The 17,863-nt window shown below is 41.3% G+C and overlaps 2 protein-coding genes across 2 annotated transcripts; one reads left to right on the top strand and one right to left on the bottom strand.

Annotated features, from left to right (window-relative positions):
• Positions 1-308: 308 nt before the first annotated feature.
• Positions 309-7,605, bottom strand: LOC311025947 (beta-galactosidase-1-like protein 2; the record flags this gene model as incomplete). The annotated part of the gene is made up of 19 exons (XM_084029143.1): positions 309-415; positions 1,900-2,016; positions 2,115-2,226; positions 2,310-2,397; positions 2,501-2,579; positions 2,688-2,759; positions 3,226-3,354; positions 3,454-3,563; positions 3,634-3,714; positions 3,884-4,021; positions 4,948-5,032; positions 5,129-5,193; positions 5,339-5,420; positions 5,550-5,642; positions 5,737-5,845; positions 6,178-6,273; positions 6,648-6,716; positions 6,803-6,988; positions 7,514-7,605. The coding sequence occupies 19 exons, from the start codon at positions 7,603-7,605 to the stop codon at positions 329-331; spliced, it is 1,890 nt and encodes a 629-aa protein (XP_083885269.1). The 3' UTR covers positions 309-328.
• Positions 7,606-8,425: 820 nt separating this feature from the next.
• On the top strand, positions 8,426-17,373 carry ei24 (EI24 autophagy associated transmembrane protein). Its single transcript, XM_084028959.1, has 11 exons — positions 8,426-8,554; positions 9,679-9,812; positions 10,849-10,994; positions 11,617-11,677; positions 12,694-12,760; positions 12,846-12,970; positions 14,146-14,265; positions 14,530-14,641; positions 14,724-14,835; positions 15,785-15,859; positions 15,948-17,373. Exons 2-11 carry the CDS (start codon positions 9,771-9,773, stop codon positions 16,108-16,110), a joined length of 1,023 nt encoding a protein of 340 aa, XP_083885085.1. The 5' UTR covers positions 8,426-8,554; positions 9,679-9,770; the 3' UTR covers positions 16,111-17,373.
• Positions 17,374-17,863: the final 490 nt, after the last annotated feature.

Genomic DNA, 17,863 nt, shown 5'->3' with positions numbered 1-17,863 from the left:
ATAAAACTGCTTCCCTCAAACAAAAATAATTACCCTTTAAGTGGAAATCAATGGGTGAGAGGGATACTTGGTATGCGTAGAGTCACTGTCTCTAAAGGTACTGTATGTATGTAGCTATAAACTGCTCCCATACAAATATGCCGCTCTCTGTTTGTCACATTTGTCTGTGTCGATTTTAAGATATTATATCAGAAAATGGCCATCATTTCAAAAACAATATTGATATCCCTGAGTTTGAAGGTTCAACCTGATATAATAAGCACTTTGTTTAAAGACACATTTTTACATTAAAAAAATAAAATAATGCCCACACAGGCAGTGACAACAATCATTGGATGTCTGCTGCCATGCCGAGATCCGGCGTATCCTCAAAGTGGACCTTGTAGTCCCCCTCCTGCTCTTCAAACACAATGACCTTGGTAATTTAAAGAGAGAGAGACAAAGAAAAGAGTTAGAACTTTTAGACTTTAACAATGCAAGCTAAACATTTAAAGGAATCGTTTTGGGAAATGTGCTTATTTGTATTCTTGCCAAGAGTAAGTTGAGAAGATTAATACCACTCTCATGTCTGTACACTAACAGTTATGCTGGAGCTGGCAGCCACTTAGCTTAGCTTAACTTAGTTTAGCTTAGCTTAGCGTTAAAGGAGTCATCACCCGGAAATCGCAATTTCTCTTGTTAAAACATGCATATCTGTGTTTGACCTCAGTTGAAACTTGCCTGAAAGGCTGGAGTTTGAAAGTGGCGCCGTTTTTTCGCTTCTGCTCTTTTTCCGAACAGGAATAGCACACAAGGGTGTGCATTCCTAAAGCACGAGATTTTGATTCTGCGCCTTCGGTGACGTCACCGTGGCGGCTACTTGCATAAGCCCACCCCTCTTTCACCACCCAACCCCGCCCCGTCCGCTACCTGAAATCGCCGAAGCGCCGCCATTATGTTTTGGAGTCTGCATGCAGGCAAGCCCCCCCGGCTCTGTCCTTCCTGCGGCGAATCAACGCGCGCCTCATTACATATTATACAATGCACATCCGGACCAGTCAAAACCTCGCGCGTAATCTCGCGTGATAAAATCGCGGTACGAAAAAGGGTCAGAACAAGCTCAATGTTTGATTAAAATTTTTTTTTTTTTTTCTAATAAGTTTTACGAATTGATCCAAAGCGATCCAAGGGGGGCTGGATACGTATAAAACCAGGTGATGACTCCTTTAAGACTAAGAACAGGGGGAAACAGCTAGCTTGACTCAGGTAAAAAGAATAATAGACACCATAGACTGCATAGCAGATGTGGACGTAGTCATGGTAACGTCACCCTTCAGCTTTGTGTACTACAACCAGTTAATATATATTTGGAGCGACAGGTAGATCTGACGAGCATAAGTGGCTGAGGGGCAAACTTATTAGATCTGGGTCCATCTGGCTTCTAATGTGAAGCTCTTCAGAAAGTCAATAATTAAAGGTCAACTTTACAGCTAAGTGTTAATGTAACTGCACTTAGTTGCTAATTGCCTAAAATCATCCACTGTTTTATGGTCTATTTGACTCTAAATGGACCATCATTTACTAAATGAACATCATGCTGTATTGAAGAAGACTTGAAACTAGAGATTGAGACCATAAACCCCCTGTTTAAAATGTTTACTGAGATAAAAAATAAAGTGAGAATTAGAGTAATTTTCTCATAGACTTCCATGCTATTAGACTTCTTTATGCAAACAGAGGAGTCGCCCCCTGATGGCCAGCAGAATATATGCAAGTTTAAGGCTCTTTTCAGAACCAGAGGTTGCCAGGTGCTGACATGAGAGTGGAATAAATATTTTTAATTTAACACAAAGCAAAGTGTATTTCCAAAAAAGCTGAACTATTCCTTTAGAAAACACTGTTTTTTGTGCACAGCTGTACCTGGTTGATTCCACTGTTAAGAAAGGGACCAGGGAGGTAGAGAGCCCCCTGAGGACCAATCGACCAGTAGCGACCTAGATTCAGCCCATTGATAAACACAACACCTTTCTCCCAGCTCTGTGGACCCAAAGACAATGTTATTTCACAATGCACACATGAATAATTTTTCACATAAAACACAAATTAATTGAAACCATAATTGTAATTTCACTTACTGGCAGCTTCACAAACGTGTCACTCGGATAACCGTATGCAAACAGCCTCCCCATGAAAAATCCAGGGAAGCTGGGAGTTTCGGGGAGAGTTTTCCAAGGTGCCTGATAAAGACTGGAATGAGGCATCCAAAAACACACTGTTACAGCATAGTGAAAGTGATATGCAGTGTTTTAGATTCAATTAAGTGTACAAACCTATCAATAAAGCTGGGTTTCATATCCAGGCTGTATGTTGTAAAATCCAGCAAGGGCATATTGTTTAATAAAATGTCTCCCACAAGGCCTGCAACAACACAAATCAAAATTGGCTTGCACACTCCCAACTGAGTGCTTGAGTGATTAAACAGCAGGCTGAGCTGCATATTGTCGTTTGTATTGCAGATCACCTTTATGTTGTTTGTCAAGGTCCCTTCCCTGGTGAACTCGTCCACAGTTTTCCACCAATAAACTTAATGTACGTCGTCCCTGTGGGGATTAATCACTTTTATGTCTTTACATTTTAACAGGCAAAGTTCAGGATCCATTTATTCGAATATTGGACATTTGCCTTCGTTGTCCGACTTGATGCCATACCTTACCATCAGGAACAGCCAGCTCCAGGTTCTGGCGCTTGAAAAGGCCAATGTAGCTTCTGTCTACAAATACCTGGGAAGAAAAATATTACTGTCAAATAATATTATAGCACATAACACATAATTCCCTTAAATGAATTAAATCTTTAGGTTTACCAGATAGTCATCACATTTACACCACGTTCATGTGCTGTATGTCCTGAAATGTGTTTGATTTAGCCTAATGCTAAATCCAGGAGACAGCTAGCTTAGCAAAAACTCTGGAAACAAGGGGAAACAGCTAGCCTGACTCAGTCCGACCAACACTAACTTCAGGAAGTTACTGCACCTGGCCAAGAAACTACCTGGCACATACTTTAAGCCCAGCCATGGTGTCTTTTGAAGACCTTCCTGTGTGGTTTTGTTAAAACAAAGCGTTCTTGTTTGAAGTCACAATATAAACCATGCATTTCCTGCGAGCGTGTGCTGGGCTACTTAGTGGGTCTCACAAAGCGTCATTATGTGACAAGTTGGACCTGTTGGAGAGATTCTGGACTCACTCGGGCACGGTCTCTGACATTGTCTCCAGACTTCAGTATTCCTCCACTGGTGATGGTCGTCTCATACAGGATGTATCCGTAGGACTGGCCGTTCTTCTCCATGCTTACCGGCTTCGCTGACTTAAATGGCTGCAGAAAATTGAAGAAAATAAATTGGTGACCTGGACTGAAAGGCAAAATGTTTTTTATTACACAGATAGGCAACTGATAATCTTACATAAAACATACTCCCTCAGTGAAGCTCAAAGCATCCCATAATGACAGGTGCTGGTACATGATAGCTGGTTCATAAGCCTCCCTGTAATGCAGGGCGGGCATGTCTGGGACGCTGCCTTCTCCTGCACACAAATGTCAAACATCAGCCAGGCACAGAGTGTAATCACATACTCCATTTGGTGTTTAACTTACTGTTGTATCGAGAAAATAGATCCCTAAGGAGATGGTACTTTGGAGTGTACTCCCCTGCTTCAGACAAGGGAGCGTCATAATCTGAAAAACATAAATGGGACATAGATTAACTGTCATCTGCTGCCACCTGCTGGCTGTTAAAGCCGTGGCTGTTGGAAATGGCAGCGCTTCATCGTTTCAATAACAAAAATGTATATTTGCATGCGAGACACCACTAGTTTGCCTGTGACAGAGACCCAGAGGAACCGACCATAGCTGGGGACGAGTGCTTTGTAGGTAGGATCAGCGAGTGCTCCGCTCATGAAGCCGAAACTGGAGCCTCCATGGAACATGTAGAGGTTCACAGACATGCCTCGCCTCAGGATTTCTCTCACGGTCGACACCATATCTGACAAGAACATCAACACGTTCACAACAAACTTGACTCCTCGAAAAACATAAGGGTCCCTTCCATCAGGAAAGCCATAACACTTGAGGTCACTGACACCTTATTGACCCTCTGCTGAGCTCTTCATCAGAGGCTGCAATCATTCAAAAGCAGGTCCTGACTGGCACGTTCCTCATGCAAATAGCAAAGTGGTAGGAAAATAAATACAATGCAAACTACGGAGTGAGAGAGAAAGCATTTGTTTACAGCAGTTAAGAGTGATTTGACGTTAAATGTTGCTGGTGGGTAAGATAAGAAGAAGTTTTACGAAGAAAGCCAGTGGCTCTGACAGAGGACAGAAAGTGATTTGCCTTCTTTGATGGATGTGAGAAAAAAGCAAAGTGGGTGTTCTGCCTGAAAACAGCCTTTCCTAAAGTAGTTCTGTTTTGCTGCAGAATTGGGGGGGGGGGGGGGGGGGGGGGGTTCTAGACTGATACCAGTATTTATAAAGTAATCCATAAACGTCACCATGACTACATGCACTTCTTGTACACAATCTGTGGTGGTAGTCCAAAAACACAAACAGCATTTTTCATCCAGAATTAATGTGAAATGTGCTTGGTTACCTATACAATAGTAAGAATTAAATACGAAGAAGCAGGAGTGAACAATTCATGACAGAATGAAACATGCAAAAATAAATAACATCCTTCAAATCTAAATAACATCCTTCAAATCTACTATATATATCCTGATATGACGTTTTAAAGATGTGTTTAGATAGTTGATGATGAGTAAACAGGAAATGAGGGAAGAGAAAAGGGTTAAATCATGTAACACATGCTAGGCAATCAGGCCAGGCTTATTAACAATAAGAGATAAGGACTCATAAAAAGGTATCTTTTTCAATCTATACAGCCACTGGAAACAAGAAGAACTTTTCTCACCCTCTGGTGGAAGCACATGGTGGAGGTCACCCCACACATCATACCAGCCGGTCCAGTAGTCCATCACCATGGTGGGGCTGTTGGGCTGACACACACACAACACACAGCTCACTGTCCAGTGTCTCATTAGCTGTCTACTTGACATCTTCGGTGCCAGACAGTGAAATTATAAGACACACACCTGGATGGCGTTCAGATCCTGGATGTCTCTCTGGTTTAGCTTCTGCAGCTTCACTGATCTGATGGCTGCAAGATGGGAGATCACAAGGTAAGCTGTGTGTGTGTGTGTGTGTGTGTGTGTGTGTGTGTGTGTGTGTGTGTGTGTGTGTGTGTGTGTGTGTGTGTGTGTGTGTGTGTGTGTGTGTGTGTGTGCATTCATGTAAGAGCGTACCTCCATCCACACCCCCTGACTTTAATGTGTTGTGGTAATCTGATGTGAGTAAGAGCTCGCTGATCCCTCTGGACTGTAAGGCCTTTCAAAATAAAACAGATTGTCACAAAAGAACATCATCCGATTGACCCATTCTATCAATTTCAATATCAATTTCTTGTTATGTGTGTTTAAATGTACGTTTAAGGGGGCATTTTTAATTACGTGTCACCTCTTTGATGAAAAGCATGTAACTTTCATCCTTTGCAAAGGATCCATACTCGTTTTCAACCTGCACCGCAATAATGGGACCTCCTTTCTTGAACTGAAAAAAAAACATGAGGAAACATTTATTTTAAGGGTGAAGTTAAACGTCCCGGAGCTTCAGCAGACTCATTTTTTAGTGATAAGAGAGCAACCTGCAGTGGAACCACTTTAGGTATAATCTTGTCAAAAAAAGTATTGACAGCTTGCGTAAAGCCTGGGTGAGTAGTCCTCAGTCTCATGCTGCTGTCACGGAGGAGCCAGCTGCAAAGACACAGAAAACAACCTCCTCAGTTATGACTAGAGCCCCAGAGCTGCGAGTACAACAGAGGCACAGTAAGTCTAAAACACTGGACAAAGCATCACACACTGCCCAAGTCTTCCCTTACGGCAACATGTGACTTTTCACCCTGATTGCGTTAAAAAAAAGGGGGGTCATTTTGTGGTTAAGATCAACTTTCTTGTGTGCTGCTGAACTAATGTCAGTAACAAATTTATTTCATTCTCTCTTGGGTATAAATCTACATCCTACACAGAAAATCAGGATTTGTATAAGTAATGATGTTTGTTTTTCCTCAAATACAATAGTAAACTACCTCGGCAGTCCTCCAAGGTCCAGCTCGGCGGAAATGTAGGGCCCTGGACGTAAAATCACCCACAATCCCAATTCGGCAGCGAGATTGATATAGGCTCTGAAACCCAGACGGAGAAGACAATTAATATGCACTTCTATCAGCAAACACAAAGTTTGGACCCCGAGTGAGGAGTGTGCTTGGCAACAACAGGCGGAGGCGTCACATCCCTCTTCGCTTATCACCGCTGGGTCGTTAATTGCTTGATAAGCTGCTGTTGTTGGGGAGATGCTGCTGTTGTCAGGTGGGACCTCTAGCTTCTCCCCAGAGCACCGGGGCTTAGATAACGAGCTGGAGGGGAGGGTACTCCCAATGCACCTTACATCAGGTGATATTGTTAGAACAGCTAGGGAGGAGGTGCAACCTGTGTACATTGCATAGTTGGGCTTTCACTCCAATAATCAATAATGTGCGCTTGTTACACTACTCCTTACTCTAGATCCAGCTGGGTGTGGAAGTTGAAAACGCCTCTCTCCGGCTGGTGCAGACTCCACGGCACATACCTGCAACGACGCGCCACATGCTCTGTTAACATTCAAGTGGTAACAAGTCTAGAGACACAAAACACATCCATGGTGGTTTTTCCTACGTAGTAAGGGTGTTGATACCACAAGCCTTCATTTTCATCAGGCGGTCCCTCCAGTAGGCCCTGGGGACACGGAAATAGTGGATGGATCCCCCGAGGACACGGAAAGGCTCTCCCTCCAGGGTGAACTGGGACGAGTTGGCAGTCAGACCCACCCTCCTGCTCAGCCTCCGTCCCCCTGCTGGCAGGCTGGAAGAGGAGTTCATTGGTGTCACACAAAATAGCACATGTAGGCTATTGTGCTTCTATAGATCACATGACATGCATGATGGGAATCTGCAGACATCTTTCATTGGCAAACAAGCGCAAAGCTGCAGGAACATTTGGGTTTTAAAGCGAAATATACGTTTATTAACCTTCTAAAAACGTATATATATATATATATATATATATATATATATATATATTTTTTTTAAAGTGTTTCAATTGATATATTTTTCTATAACACCCTGTATGCTGTTGTTAGAGCAGCTCTTCATTATTTCCCCCCAGAGAAACACATTCAATGAACAATAGTGATCCCTATACATTGAAATTAGTTCACCTCATCGTAACTTAGTATCATGGCACCAATATAATATTCCCAGAGATTTACTGTACAGTGGCTTTGACAATGTATAGCAGGATATCACACTTTGTCTCAAACCATATCCATACAGAGATTTATTTAGCGGATCATTAATTAAAAGTAGCTCTCACTGAAACTGGACTTACCCAAGATACCTGTACACGATGAAGCCAACGATGCACAGGCTAATAAGTGCATATTTCCTCTTGTGGGCATTTCTTATCCTCAATACAACCATCGATGTGAGAGTAGATCTCTTCCTGGGACACAGCCAGCGGTCGAGCGAAGTTTACAGCAGCATCTGAGCTCAGAGGAGCCGAAGATGAACGCATGATGCTGGCGTGAATAACGCACCGCCTCGTGGGAGTGCCCCTTTGCGGAGCCATGGAAATCAAACACACCTCATAACACATGCACAAGCTCTGGGTAACTCTGAAGTTTTATAAAAGTGTATGTGAGTACATCCAATATAAACATTTTAATAAAAAAAATACTTTTAAACTTAAAATATGTTTATCCTATGTTAAAAAATTACATTATTTTTTATTATTTTATATCTTTAACACGTCAAAGTGACATGTTTTATTCTTGTGATTTATAGCCTACATGTTTTATTTTATTTTTAGCCTGTTTTTATTTTCTATGATCTTGGCTCTTGAATGACTCTTTAATTCTCTTAATTGTCCTTTTATAATTGCACTTTGTCCTATGGCTTTTGAAATTTTATGTTTTTATGTATTGTAGGCTACTTTTTCTAAAGTTTACAATAGTGGGTGACATTTGTTCACAGTTTGTTTCAAATGTTTAGATTTATTTTTCTTTTTATGACGAGGTTTCATGGAGGTGCATAAGAACTACAGTATAACTTAAGCCTTAATAATATATTCTCAGATGGATTATATATTAATATTGAATAAATAATACAATCATACACGAGTTACGCCTACGCAAACATTCCAAATTAATGTTTCAATGCGCTATTCTGTTCTTTATTACAGTTAAATTAGTCCTTCGTCCTCCAATAAGGAGAACCACACTTCCCATAATCCTTAGAAGTCGGAGCTTGCGCAATGTGTTTCCACGGCCCTGGCTGCCAGTGGTGTGTTTGGTGTTGTTGTTGTTGTCACAGTAAGGGGCAGAAGAAAGCAACAAAAGAAGTGAACATAAGTGTGAGGCTGTCGCATGAGGTAAGGAGGAGACCGGGGTTGAGTCGTGTACTCTGTCTTTACTTTACACGCGTGTTGAGATGTTGTCGCGACAAAAAAACACCACAGTTAGATTAGTTGTGGAGCGTTAACAGTTAGCTAGCAACTCAAACAGACAAGCTAGCAGAGCAGCAAACATCCCGACGGAAGTCCAAAGCTTATGAAAGCAGAGGCATCACGAGAGAGCTCGCTGCTAGATGCGGGTCTTCACGGGTCTCTGTTGGGTGTTGGGCCGGGGGGAGGCAGCTGTCTCGGCTAACGTTGACCCACTGACTCAGCGTGCTAACCTAACGCTAAACCAACAGCGACGTTACTGTCAAAGACACACTGGCGGAATTAACGTTTCACTTCAGGACAAAACTTGTGTAAATGACCGAGAGACAGTCCGTTTGAGAATAAAGGAGGCGACGGTGTTTTATAACGTCCCCATGCAGACACATGAATGTGTTGTTAGCATCTATTAGGCAGACAGTAGCGTTGCTGGTTTCAGTTAGGTTAGCTAATATCCTCCTCCTCTTAATGTTGTTTATGAAGCTGGAAACTAGCTTGTGTCCTGCGTTCTCCTTCCTGTGATCTACATTCAACTTTCTTAAGGACCACAACACATTTTCATTGTATTTTATGATCCTATTTTAGTATTTTTATTAACTAAAAAGTCAGATGTGAATCAGCACAAAATGGCTACCAAATATCCAAATAAATATAGTCTGGAAATAGCTGTTTATCATTGAACTGTCTCAAGACCACAATGGTTTTATTTTTGGTCATGCATGTTATTACTGCCATTATTCTTTGAAGTCAAACAATAGTAATGTAATACTGGGAAGTTTGATTTTCATGTGCACATGGACAACTACCAAATGTAGAAATGCCAAGGTGATTATTTTGTATAAATGTGCTGAATTCTATTAATGCTATTGGATGAAGCGAACATGGGTGGGAACGTTAAGTAAACAATGGCGGCCTTATATTATTTTGCAAGCAACATAATGTGTCTCCCTGCATACAACCTCTGCTAGATCTGCATGTTGAAGGTTATGTACATTTCTAGACTGAGTTCTCTGCTCCTGTCCTCACTTCCTTTCCTTGGTTTTGGGTTGTGGCAGGTTACTGGGTGAGCCCCTCCCTGCCATGAGAGCTGACCAGGTCGCCAGCCCCCCCTCCTTCTGCAGTTGATGGATCTGCAGCTGGTCCAGAGATGACAGACAGCGTCAGGGCCTTCCTCCGCAATGTTGCGACGGTCAGCAGACACACACACACACACACACACACACACACACACACACACACACACACACACACACACACACACACACACACACACACTCACTCACTCACTCACTCATGTGCTTTGAAACAAGGCCCAATGGTGTAGTTATTGGAGAGTGAAACAAATCAATGAAATCAAACTAATGGACCCATTCAGACATACTTTGAAATAGCAATGATGGATATCTTCCTTTTGTTACCCTATTAATGGTGTCTGGGCTACCGACATATAGCAGGATGGGCTTTGTGGAGCCAGCATTTGGAACTCAAGTGTTCAATATTAAATCAATAAAAAAAATACTGAATAAATAACTAACTATATGAAAACATGTTTATTTAAATAAATCAGACATTTGTGAAATCATTGGGAAAAGTATTAAAACCCAACTCATTATTATGACATTATTAATTTTCATAAATGGATTTTATTGTATATCTTATATCGATACACAATACTGATCTGATACCAGTGTTTGATTAATAAGCTGTATGTCTCACTGTGGTGGAGTGACTGGGTCGGCGTGTGTTGGCGTGTGTAGGCTTGAAGAATACATTGCTTTTTTAAACTTTTTTTAACTTTGTAAAACAAAATGTGACAAATGAATATAGCTCATCCAAGCTTGCTGGTTTGTTAAGCTTAATAAATAATAATAAGAGGTGTTAGTTTCTGTGTCTCTAGTTGGTTGATTCACAATAACAGCAGTGTTGTTGCTCTAGCTAGCACTTTATTAATATATTATATTAATATAATTCTTGATTAATTCATGACATACAAAATCCTCAGAACCATCAAGTCCTAAAATACTATTAATGGAATCTGCCTTCAAATACATGTATTGGCTTAATTCTGGAGTCCAACTTGCACTTATTGTTATCCATTCAAGCTGCCATTTTTTTTACAATTACACTGAAAACAAACATTGTATGTGTATTCTCTCTCTCTCTCTCTCTCTCTCTCTCTCTCTCTCTCTCTCTCTCTCTCTCTCTCTCTCTTTGGGTTTTTCTAGGGGATCAAGGACTCCATATTGGGGATTGGAACAATCTCCAAGCTGGATGCCCGCATCCAGCAGAAAAGGGAGGAGCAGCGGAGGAGAAGGGCTAGCGGGGCCCTGGCACAGAGACGGGCACAGAGTGAGGAGCGCAAACCAGACAAGTAGGCCAGAAAAAAGCTACATACTTTTCTTACTCAAATATGCTCATTTTGTTGTAAGTCTGCATGCATCATTGCTGTTAATGGCATTTATTAGCTGCTCTTCTAAAAAAGTTGGAGTTTGAGTTCAAACTTCTGACACGATCGTCTTAGGTAGAACATCCAGCGCACCATTTCCCACAAGCCCTCCCACTCAAAGGGTTGTTTTTACCTTGAGACAAGAGGTTTTTCTGAGTTCACACAGCTGCAAAGTAAGTGCTGAACTCAGGTCAGCAAAATCCCCTGAGCATGCTATGTGGCTCTTTGCACGTGTTAACATGAAGTGGTTGGAATTTGTTGTGTGTTGTATGTAATACAATTTATGTATTTATTTATGTAACTGTTGTTATAGTGAAAATAACTTCATCATTGTATAAATACAACATGTCTTATTGGAGCAGTCTTATGCAGCTCTAGTATTCTCCTCATTCTCTTTCTGTTACCAAACATATCAGTGAGTAACTGTTTCCAATACCTTCAGTCTGGAAGCAGAGTTCGTTAATTGCATCCGTTGGTCTGTCTGATTAGTTAATCATATATGCAGCAGTGATGGACATTGTCATTTTTTTTTCATTTTCTCTTTCAGTGACCCCAAAGTAGCCAGCAGGATTTTTCAGTGCTGTGCCTGGAATGGAGGGGTGTTCTGGGTAAGTTACAGTCTATTATAATATTTTAAAGGTGCAACATGTTTCCCTCGCTCATCTTCTGACTTCTGAAGTCTACACTCGACATGTTTTTTTTTCAAGTCATCAGATCACTGTACTGTTCACTAACATAACTTGCTGTCTTGTAATCGGAGTATTGATGTGGTTTTCACATTACATGACTGACCAGCGTCAGGGCTTCAAGCATGTAGTCATGCGTGTTTATGTTGTCGGAGGTAGAGCGAGGTGCCTCCAATTTGAAGATCAGTGATTTGCTCCTCCAGTCTGCATGCCTTAGTGTCCTTGGGCAAGATACTGAACCTCAAATTGCCCCTGAAGGCTGTGCCATCGGTGTGTGAATGAGTTAGAGTAGATCCCAATGGGCAGGCGGCGTCTCTGCCATCAGTGTATGAATGTATGTGAACTCAAATAAATCGTCAGGTTTCAGATGACGCACACCACTATTCTGTGACAATACAGCTGACCTCATATCTCCCCCTAAAGATCCCTTGCCCCCTCCTAAAAAAGACAAAAAATGAAAGAAAGGGTAATGACCTCTGTCTCTAATCCTTTGTGTTCTCTTTACAGCGACCAAAATCAATCTTAAAATGTCTTGAGTGTGGTTATATAAATGCAAAGCCTCAACAGCTGTACGTTTTTCCATTTTTATTTTCCAGATTGTCATTTTTCTTAAGGCTGTAATATAAATATTATATTATATTATATTATATATATAAACCTTTAAAAGTCCATGAATCTATTTAAAGGAGCACTATACGACATTCAGAGCATTACTGTAGCAGCAGAAGTCAGCTCATTTGCCATATTTTTTACTGTTAGCACTGTTAGCTACCAAACACCAGCTCTGGCCTCACCATGTTAAGAGCCATTGAGAGGCAAACCAAATGCTCCCAATCTCCTGTTATTCACCTTTAACTCAACAACCAATTCTGAAAAACCCTATTGTGTGGAGAAGCACGAGTTTAAGAGTAACTATAGTATCTCATTTCTCTCTCCAGCTTAGTCTGTTTCTCTTCTACCGGGTGTTTATCCCACTGCTGCAGACTCTCACAGCAAAAATCATTGGTATGTATGGCAGCTAGTGGATCTGTTGCAGGTTCTCTGGCTTGTGGTGGGAACCAGTCAGTCAACAAGCTGTTTTTTGCTGCAGGTGACCCCTCCCTCCACGGCAGTGTGTGGTCCTGGTTGGAGTTCTTCCTGACCTCCGTCTTCAGTGCTCTCTGGGTTCTCCCTCTGTTCGTCCTCAGCAAGATAGTCAACGCCATCTGGTTCCAGGTTAGGCCCTCCTGCTTTGCTAGGCTTATTAAAATCTACACATAGGTCCCATTACACAGTCTGACATGCCATCATTTATTTGTATCAGAAGGAATAACAGAAGCGACTAAAACAATTGTCCGGTCAGATAAAATGGACGACATCACAACATTAAACATTCAACATCAGGAAAGTCAGTCCATCAACTGTGACTGTGTTTGAGCATCATTGACGTAAACACAGAGTTCACAACTCTCATCCCACCGGAGTCCTGTACTCGGTCCTGAGGTCCGCCCATCGAGGTCAGCTTGATCTGGGATGAATCCATGATGGATCAGGTCCCTGTAAGGACGTGGGACCAAAAGTCAGAGACCTCCCATTGCTGTGTTAGTCTGAAGTCTTATTTCTTCCATCTTATTTTCCTCCAGCTGGACATTTTCTTGAAGTAGACTGTAGTGGAGCAGCCTTAGGTCCTAGCTGGGTTAGCTTAGCTTTCATCTCGGCTCTCCTCCCTCCTGGGGCGCTGGAATAATATCATGGGCACTGATCCTGTCATGGTCTGCTGCACTTTATCCAATCCCCATGCCTCGTTCTCTGATGTTCTGTTTACAGCAAGTGTTGCTGGAGTTTTTACCTCGTTTTTCTTGGCCTCCTAGAGTTACAGCTAACTTCACAGACTCTGCATTATCAAAACGTCTGAAGTTCATAAAGCCACTGCCTCTCCTATACTTTGCAAGCAGTTCCATCCTCCCTATGCAATGTGTAAAACTGGTCCTTTATCAAGAAAAGGCAAATAACCTGTAGCTTTAGTTATTAGGTTTTTATTGAGCAGCCAGTTGAACTGAATTCCATTAAACAACACTCCCTTAACTTCAGCTCCTTCTAAATACCTTCCAGCTGCTGTAAATGTGATTAAAACGAGGTATGAAGCAATGACTCATCACTGGAGGGCTTTTATTGTGAAGCATCTGCAGAATTAACCTGAAATTACTTGTTGTCTGGGCAGGTTGTTGGAAAACTATTTTTAACTTATCTTAGCACTTTAATGTGAGATAATCAGCACATATGAGTACTGATGACAACATATTGATTGTGGAATAATTACATTACATTTCTTTATAGTCACCTGTCATGTTGAATTGCCATGTATCGTGTTTTTTATTTTGTAGATATCAGGGTGTTGTTCTGTATTGCAGGATATAGCTGACCTTGCATTTGAAGTGTCTGGGTGTAAAGCGCAGCCGTTCCCCAGCGTCAGTAAGATCATCGCAGACATGCTCTTTAACCTTCTTCTCCAGGCGCTCTTCCTCATTCAGGTACGTTTTCTGGTAGACGGATCACTTGGTTTTCTTCCTTTAAAAATAATGTCCCTCTCAGTGATTCTCTGATTATCAGTCCTAGAAGATTATCCTGTAGTGCATTTTACCCGGAAGTCCCACTCGTTGGTGTTGGATTTTGGATTTTGCATCACTACTAAATCGATGTTAATTTCTTAATAAAATCTCTAAACTCAATCCTGAAAATCTCACATTTCTCTCCTCTTGGTGAACGTCCTTGTTGTGGTTTCGTGTTTTTTCTAGGGCATGATTGTTAGCCTCTTCCCCATCGACGCCATCGGACAGATGGTTAGCCTCCTCCACATGTCTCTGCTCTACTCCCTGTACTGCTTTGAATATCGCTGGTTCAACCACGGTGAGATGCTCACATTAGTCTACAACCACAGGATTACCATGCAAAACTTAAACAAAACTGAGGCTGTTTATGTTTGTTGAAGGCATCGAGATGCACCAACGGCTCTCCAACATTGAGAGGAACTGGCCCTATTACTTCGGCTTTGGTTTGCCCATGGCTCTGCTGACGGCCCTGCCCTCCTCATACATCATCAGGTTAGACTCCAAATTCTTGAGTAATCATGAAAATAATCAATAATCTGAATAATCTCAGTTAACTCATAAAGTCTGTTCCTTCTGAAAATATCTATTTCATATTTCAATACCTTGGAAAATAGCTGCTGCAAATTGTTCCAACGGGGCACAACACAAGATGAAATAAAATAATAAAATAAATCATAATATTGCTCTGGTGAAGAGTGAGACTATTTAAAATATGTATTTCAGTTTCTTAATGTAGTGGTACTATCAGTCATTATTATTATTTGAATTACTGAGATACTGTTAATTTCATTACATTAAACCTTTATTAAGTCGCTTTTAAATTAAAGCATGATTATTTGTGTTAGGTTCATTGTCCAGCATTGAAACTGTTCGACGTAACTATCAAGGTACTTTGTGACCTACTGTTCTTTTTCAGCTCTGGTCAAGTCCAAAATATGGTCAACATAATGAATCTATATGCGTCTATATATTTTGTCTATGTATTTCTTTTTAAATCATACGTCATTTTTGTGTCTGTGCTCTCAGTGAGAGAGCTTTGTGAAGGAGAGGGAGTTCATTCTTGGCTATTTAGAACAGCATATGTGACAAAATAATATATATTTTTCGGATATTTATGAAGTGTCAATATATGACTTCAGATCCATGGGATTCTAAAAAAAAAAAAACTCCTTAAATGGTAGAAAGCAGCACATCTGGAAAATGCTCCAAGGTCAACATCCTGTTTTAAATGGCAATTGATCAGCCTGAATCATGAAATTGATTCAAATCTGTTTCTCAGAGTTGTTCAGAGTTTGGAAACATTGGTAAAAATGTAGAATATTTACAAAATACACAGTGATGATTAAGATTGCACTCTGGGAATCGAACCTCCTGTGTTGCGAGGGCTGACTTATCTGCTTTTACTGGGTGTGATGTGTTTTGTCCTTTATTTCCCTCCTAGCGGCTGCTTGTTCTCCATCCTCTTCCCTCTATTCATCATCAGCGCTAACGAGGCCAAGACCCCGACAAAGCTGTAGTGAGTGTGACATAAAGACAGTTTCTCTTCTAGTAGTTTGGTGGGACTCATGAGCCGCTGACCACGTTTGTCTTTTCCACTCTTCCAGCCACTTCCAGCTACGTCTCTTCTCCCTGGTTGTGCTGATCAGCAACAAGCTTTTCCACAAGACGGTCCACCTGCAGTCCTCCCTGACGTCGTCCACCTCCTCAGAGAGACTGTCGTCCCCCCACACCTCCCCGACCCGCCAGAGACCTCTTCCCACCCAATGATGGATCCACCTGAAGCCGATAGGAAAGCAGATGAAGAGAGGCTTCACAAAAAGTGATTCTTCCAGACGGATTTCCTCTTACTGGAGATGATGTGTGGTTAAGGACAAAGGGTTTACATGTTTTTATCTGATCTCTTTCCTTTGATTATTCATTTGCAGAACCCACCACACATTTTAACGTGTGACACAAAAATCGACTGCCCTGTGCCTCGCACTCAAAACACATTATATACTCAACTCTTGACTTCTTTTCTTTTGTGGGTATTCTTTTGTTGTTTTTTTGTTATGTATAATGTGCCATTTGAGTGACTCTCCTTTAATAAATTACAGCACAAAATGTAATGTAGTTTTAATAGGTTTGAGCAAACTTGTGATGAAAGGAGTTTTAACTGAAGGAACTTGTTTGCATTCAGAAGCAAAGCACAGTCACGTTGTACGTACAGGTCGTGTTTTCCTGACGCTACAAGTCACATTCCTTCCTCACAGATTGAATGTTTTGTAGCAACATGGATACGTTCATGTCAAATGATGGTGTCCGAGCAGTTCCAGAAATAACCATGTGTCAGTAATGAAAGGGAGGCTTTTTTTTATCCTGTAAGAGCTTTGTTTTGAGTAGAATATACAAATCAGTCCAGGAGCTGCTATCAAAAAGGATTGGTGACTTTAGTAATGGAAACCAAATAACAAAGTCACTCTTGTCGTGTGTTGACTGAAGGCTAGCTTGGTGTCTCCGCCCACATTAAATCTCACCCCACTGTCCGATGAGATGTACATGTTGAAATCAAGAGGCGGCACCAGCAAAGGAAAGGTTTTTCAGTCTGTGTGTGTAGGTGATAGTTGAGAAGACACTGCCAAACTGTTGCATTGATGTTTGTTTGTTTTTTTTCAACCACTACAATGCTCAGCTCTGTTATAAAAGAAGAAGTCACATAGTTAACGTATTTATATCTTAACTAATGGGTGATCAGACCTGCTTGCTCTAGTTTTCCCCCTCGAGAGTTGAAGCAAATATAATTGGTCCCTACTGATCATCGGCTGTTCGATTTCTGTGCTGTATATAATGTTAATACATCCTGAATGTTCAACCAGAAGCCCACCACCATGTGGCTGCCCAGTCGGCAACCTTTCTCTCACTCATCAGAGCTCATGGCCATGGGGAGGGGCCATGATTATTGTAAGAAGAGCATCGCGTTTCTGCAGACTGATGTATGTGAGTGAGTTTTTGTAAAAGTAATGCGTCCAATTTCAATAAAATTGATCAGTATTCAACATTTTTGACTACTATGTTCAGGGTTTTACTACCATGGTGAAGACTAGACGGGACATGTTGGACTTGATGAGGGTGGAAGATGGGAGGACAGTTGGTTGAGTTAATAGTCACACTGAATCGCTATTAATGTGCCATTCAGTGTAATAATGGAGCAGGGTTCAAATGAACGGATATTGTGGGGAATGCAAAGGCTATGTTAAGAAGCAGTAGGCTATATCTGCAGTAATTGGAAAAGTAAATTTTAGTGAATTTTATTAGTGTAACCATCTGATCTGAAGCCAAGGGGGAAAGGACAGCCTCTAGGTTTTAAATTGATTATTTTAAACTATTGACGAGGTCAGAGGTTTGTGCCTCTGAAATTATTTTACCGGCATGTTACGGTTTTTCACCAGTAGGGGGCAACATGTTGTCTCCTCACTAAGGACACGTCACTATACTAAAGCGACAAGGTAGGAAACAATGTGATTGACAGCCAACGCACCAA

Source organism: Eutrigla gurnardus (assembly GCF_963514095.1).
Source record: "Eutrigla gurnardus genome assembly, chromosome: 15".
Lineage (NCBI taxonomy): Eukaryota > Metazoa > Chordata > Actinopteri > Perciformes > Triglidae > Eutrigla > Eutrigla gurnardus.
The sequence above is the reverse complement of the archived record's forward strand: the minus strand, read 5'-3'. Positions and strand labels throughout refer to the sequence as shown.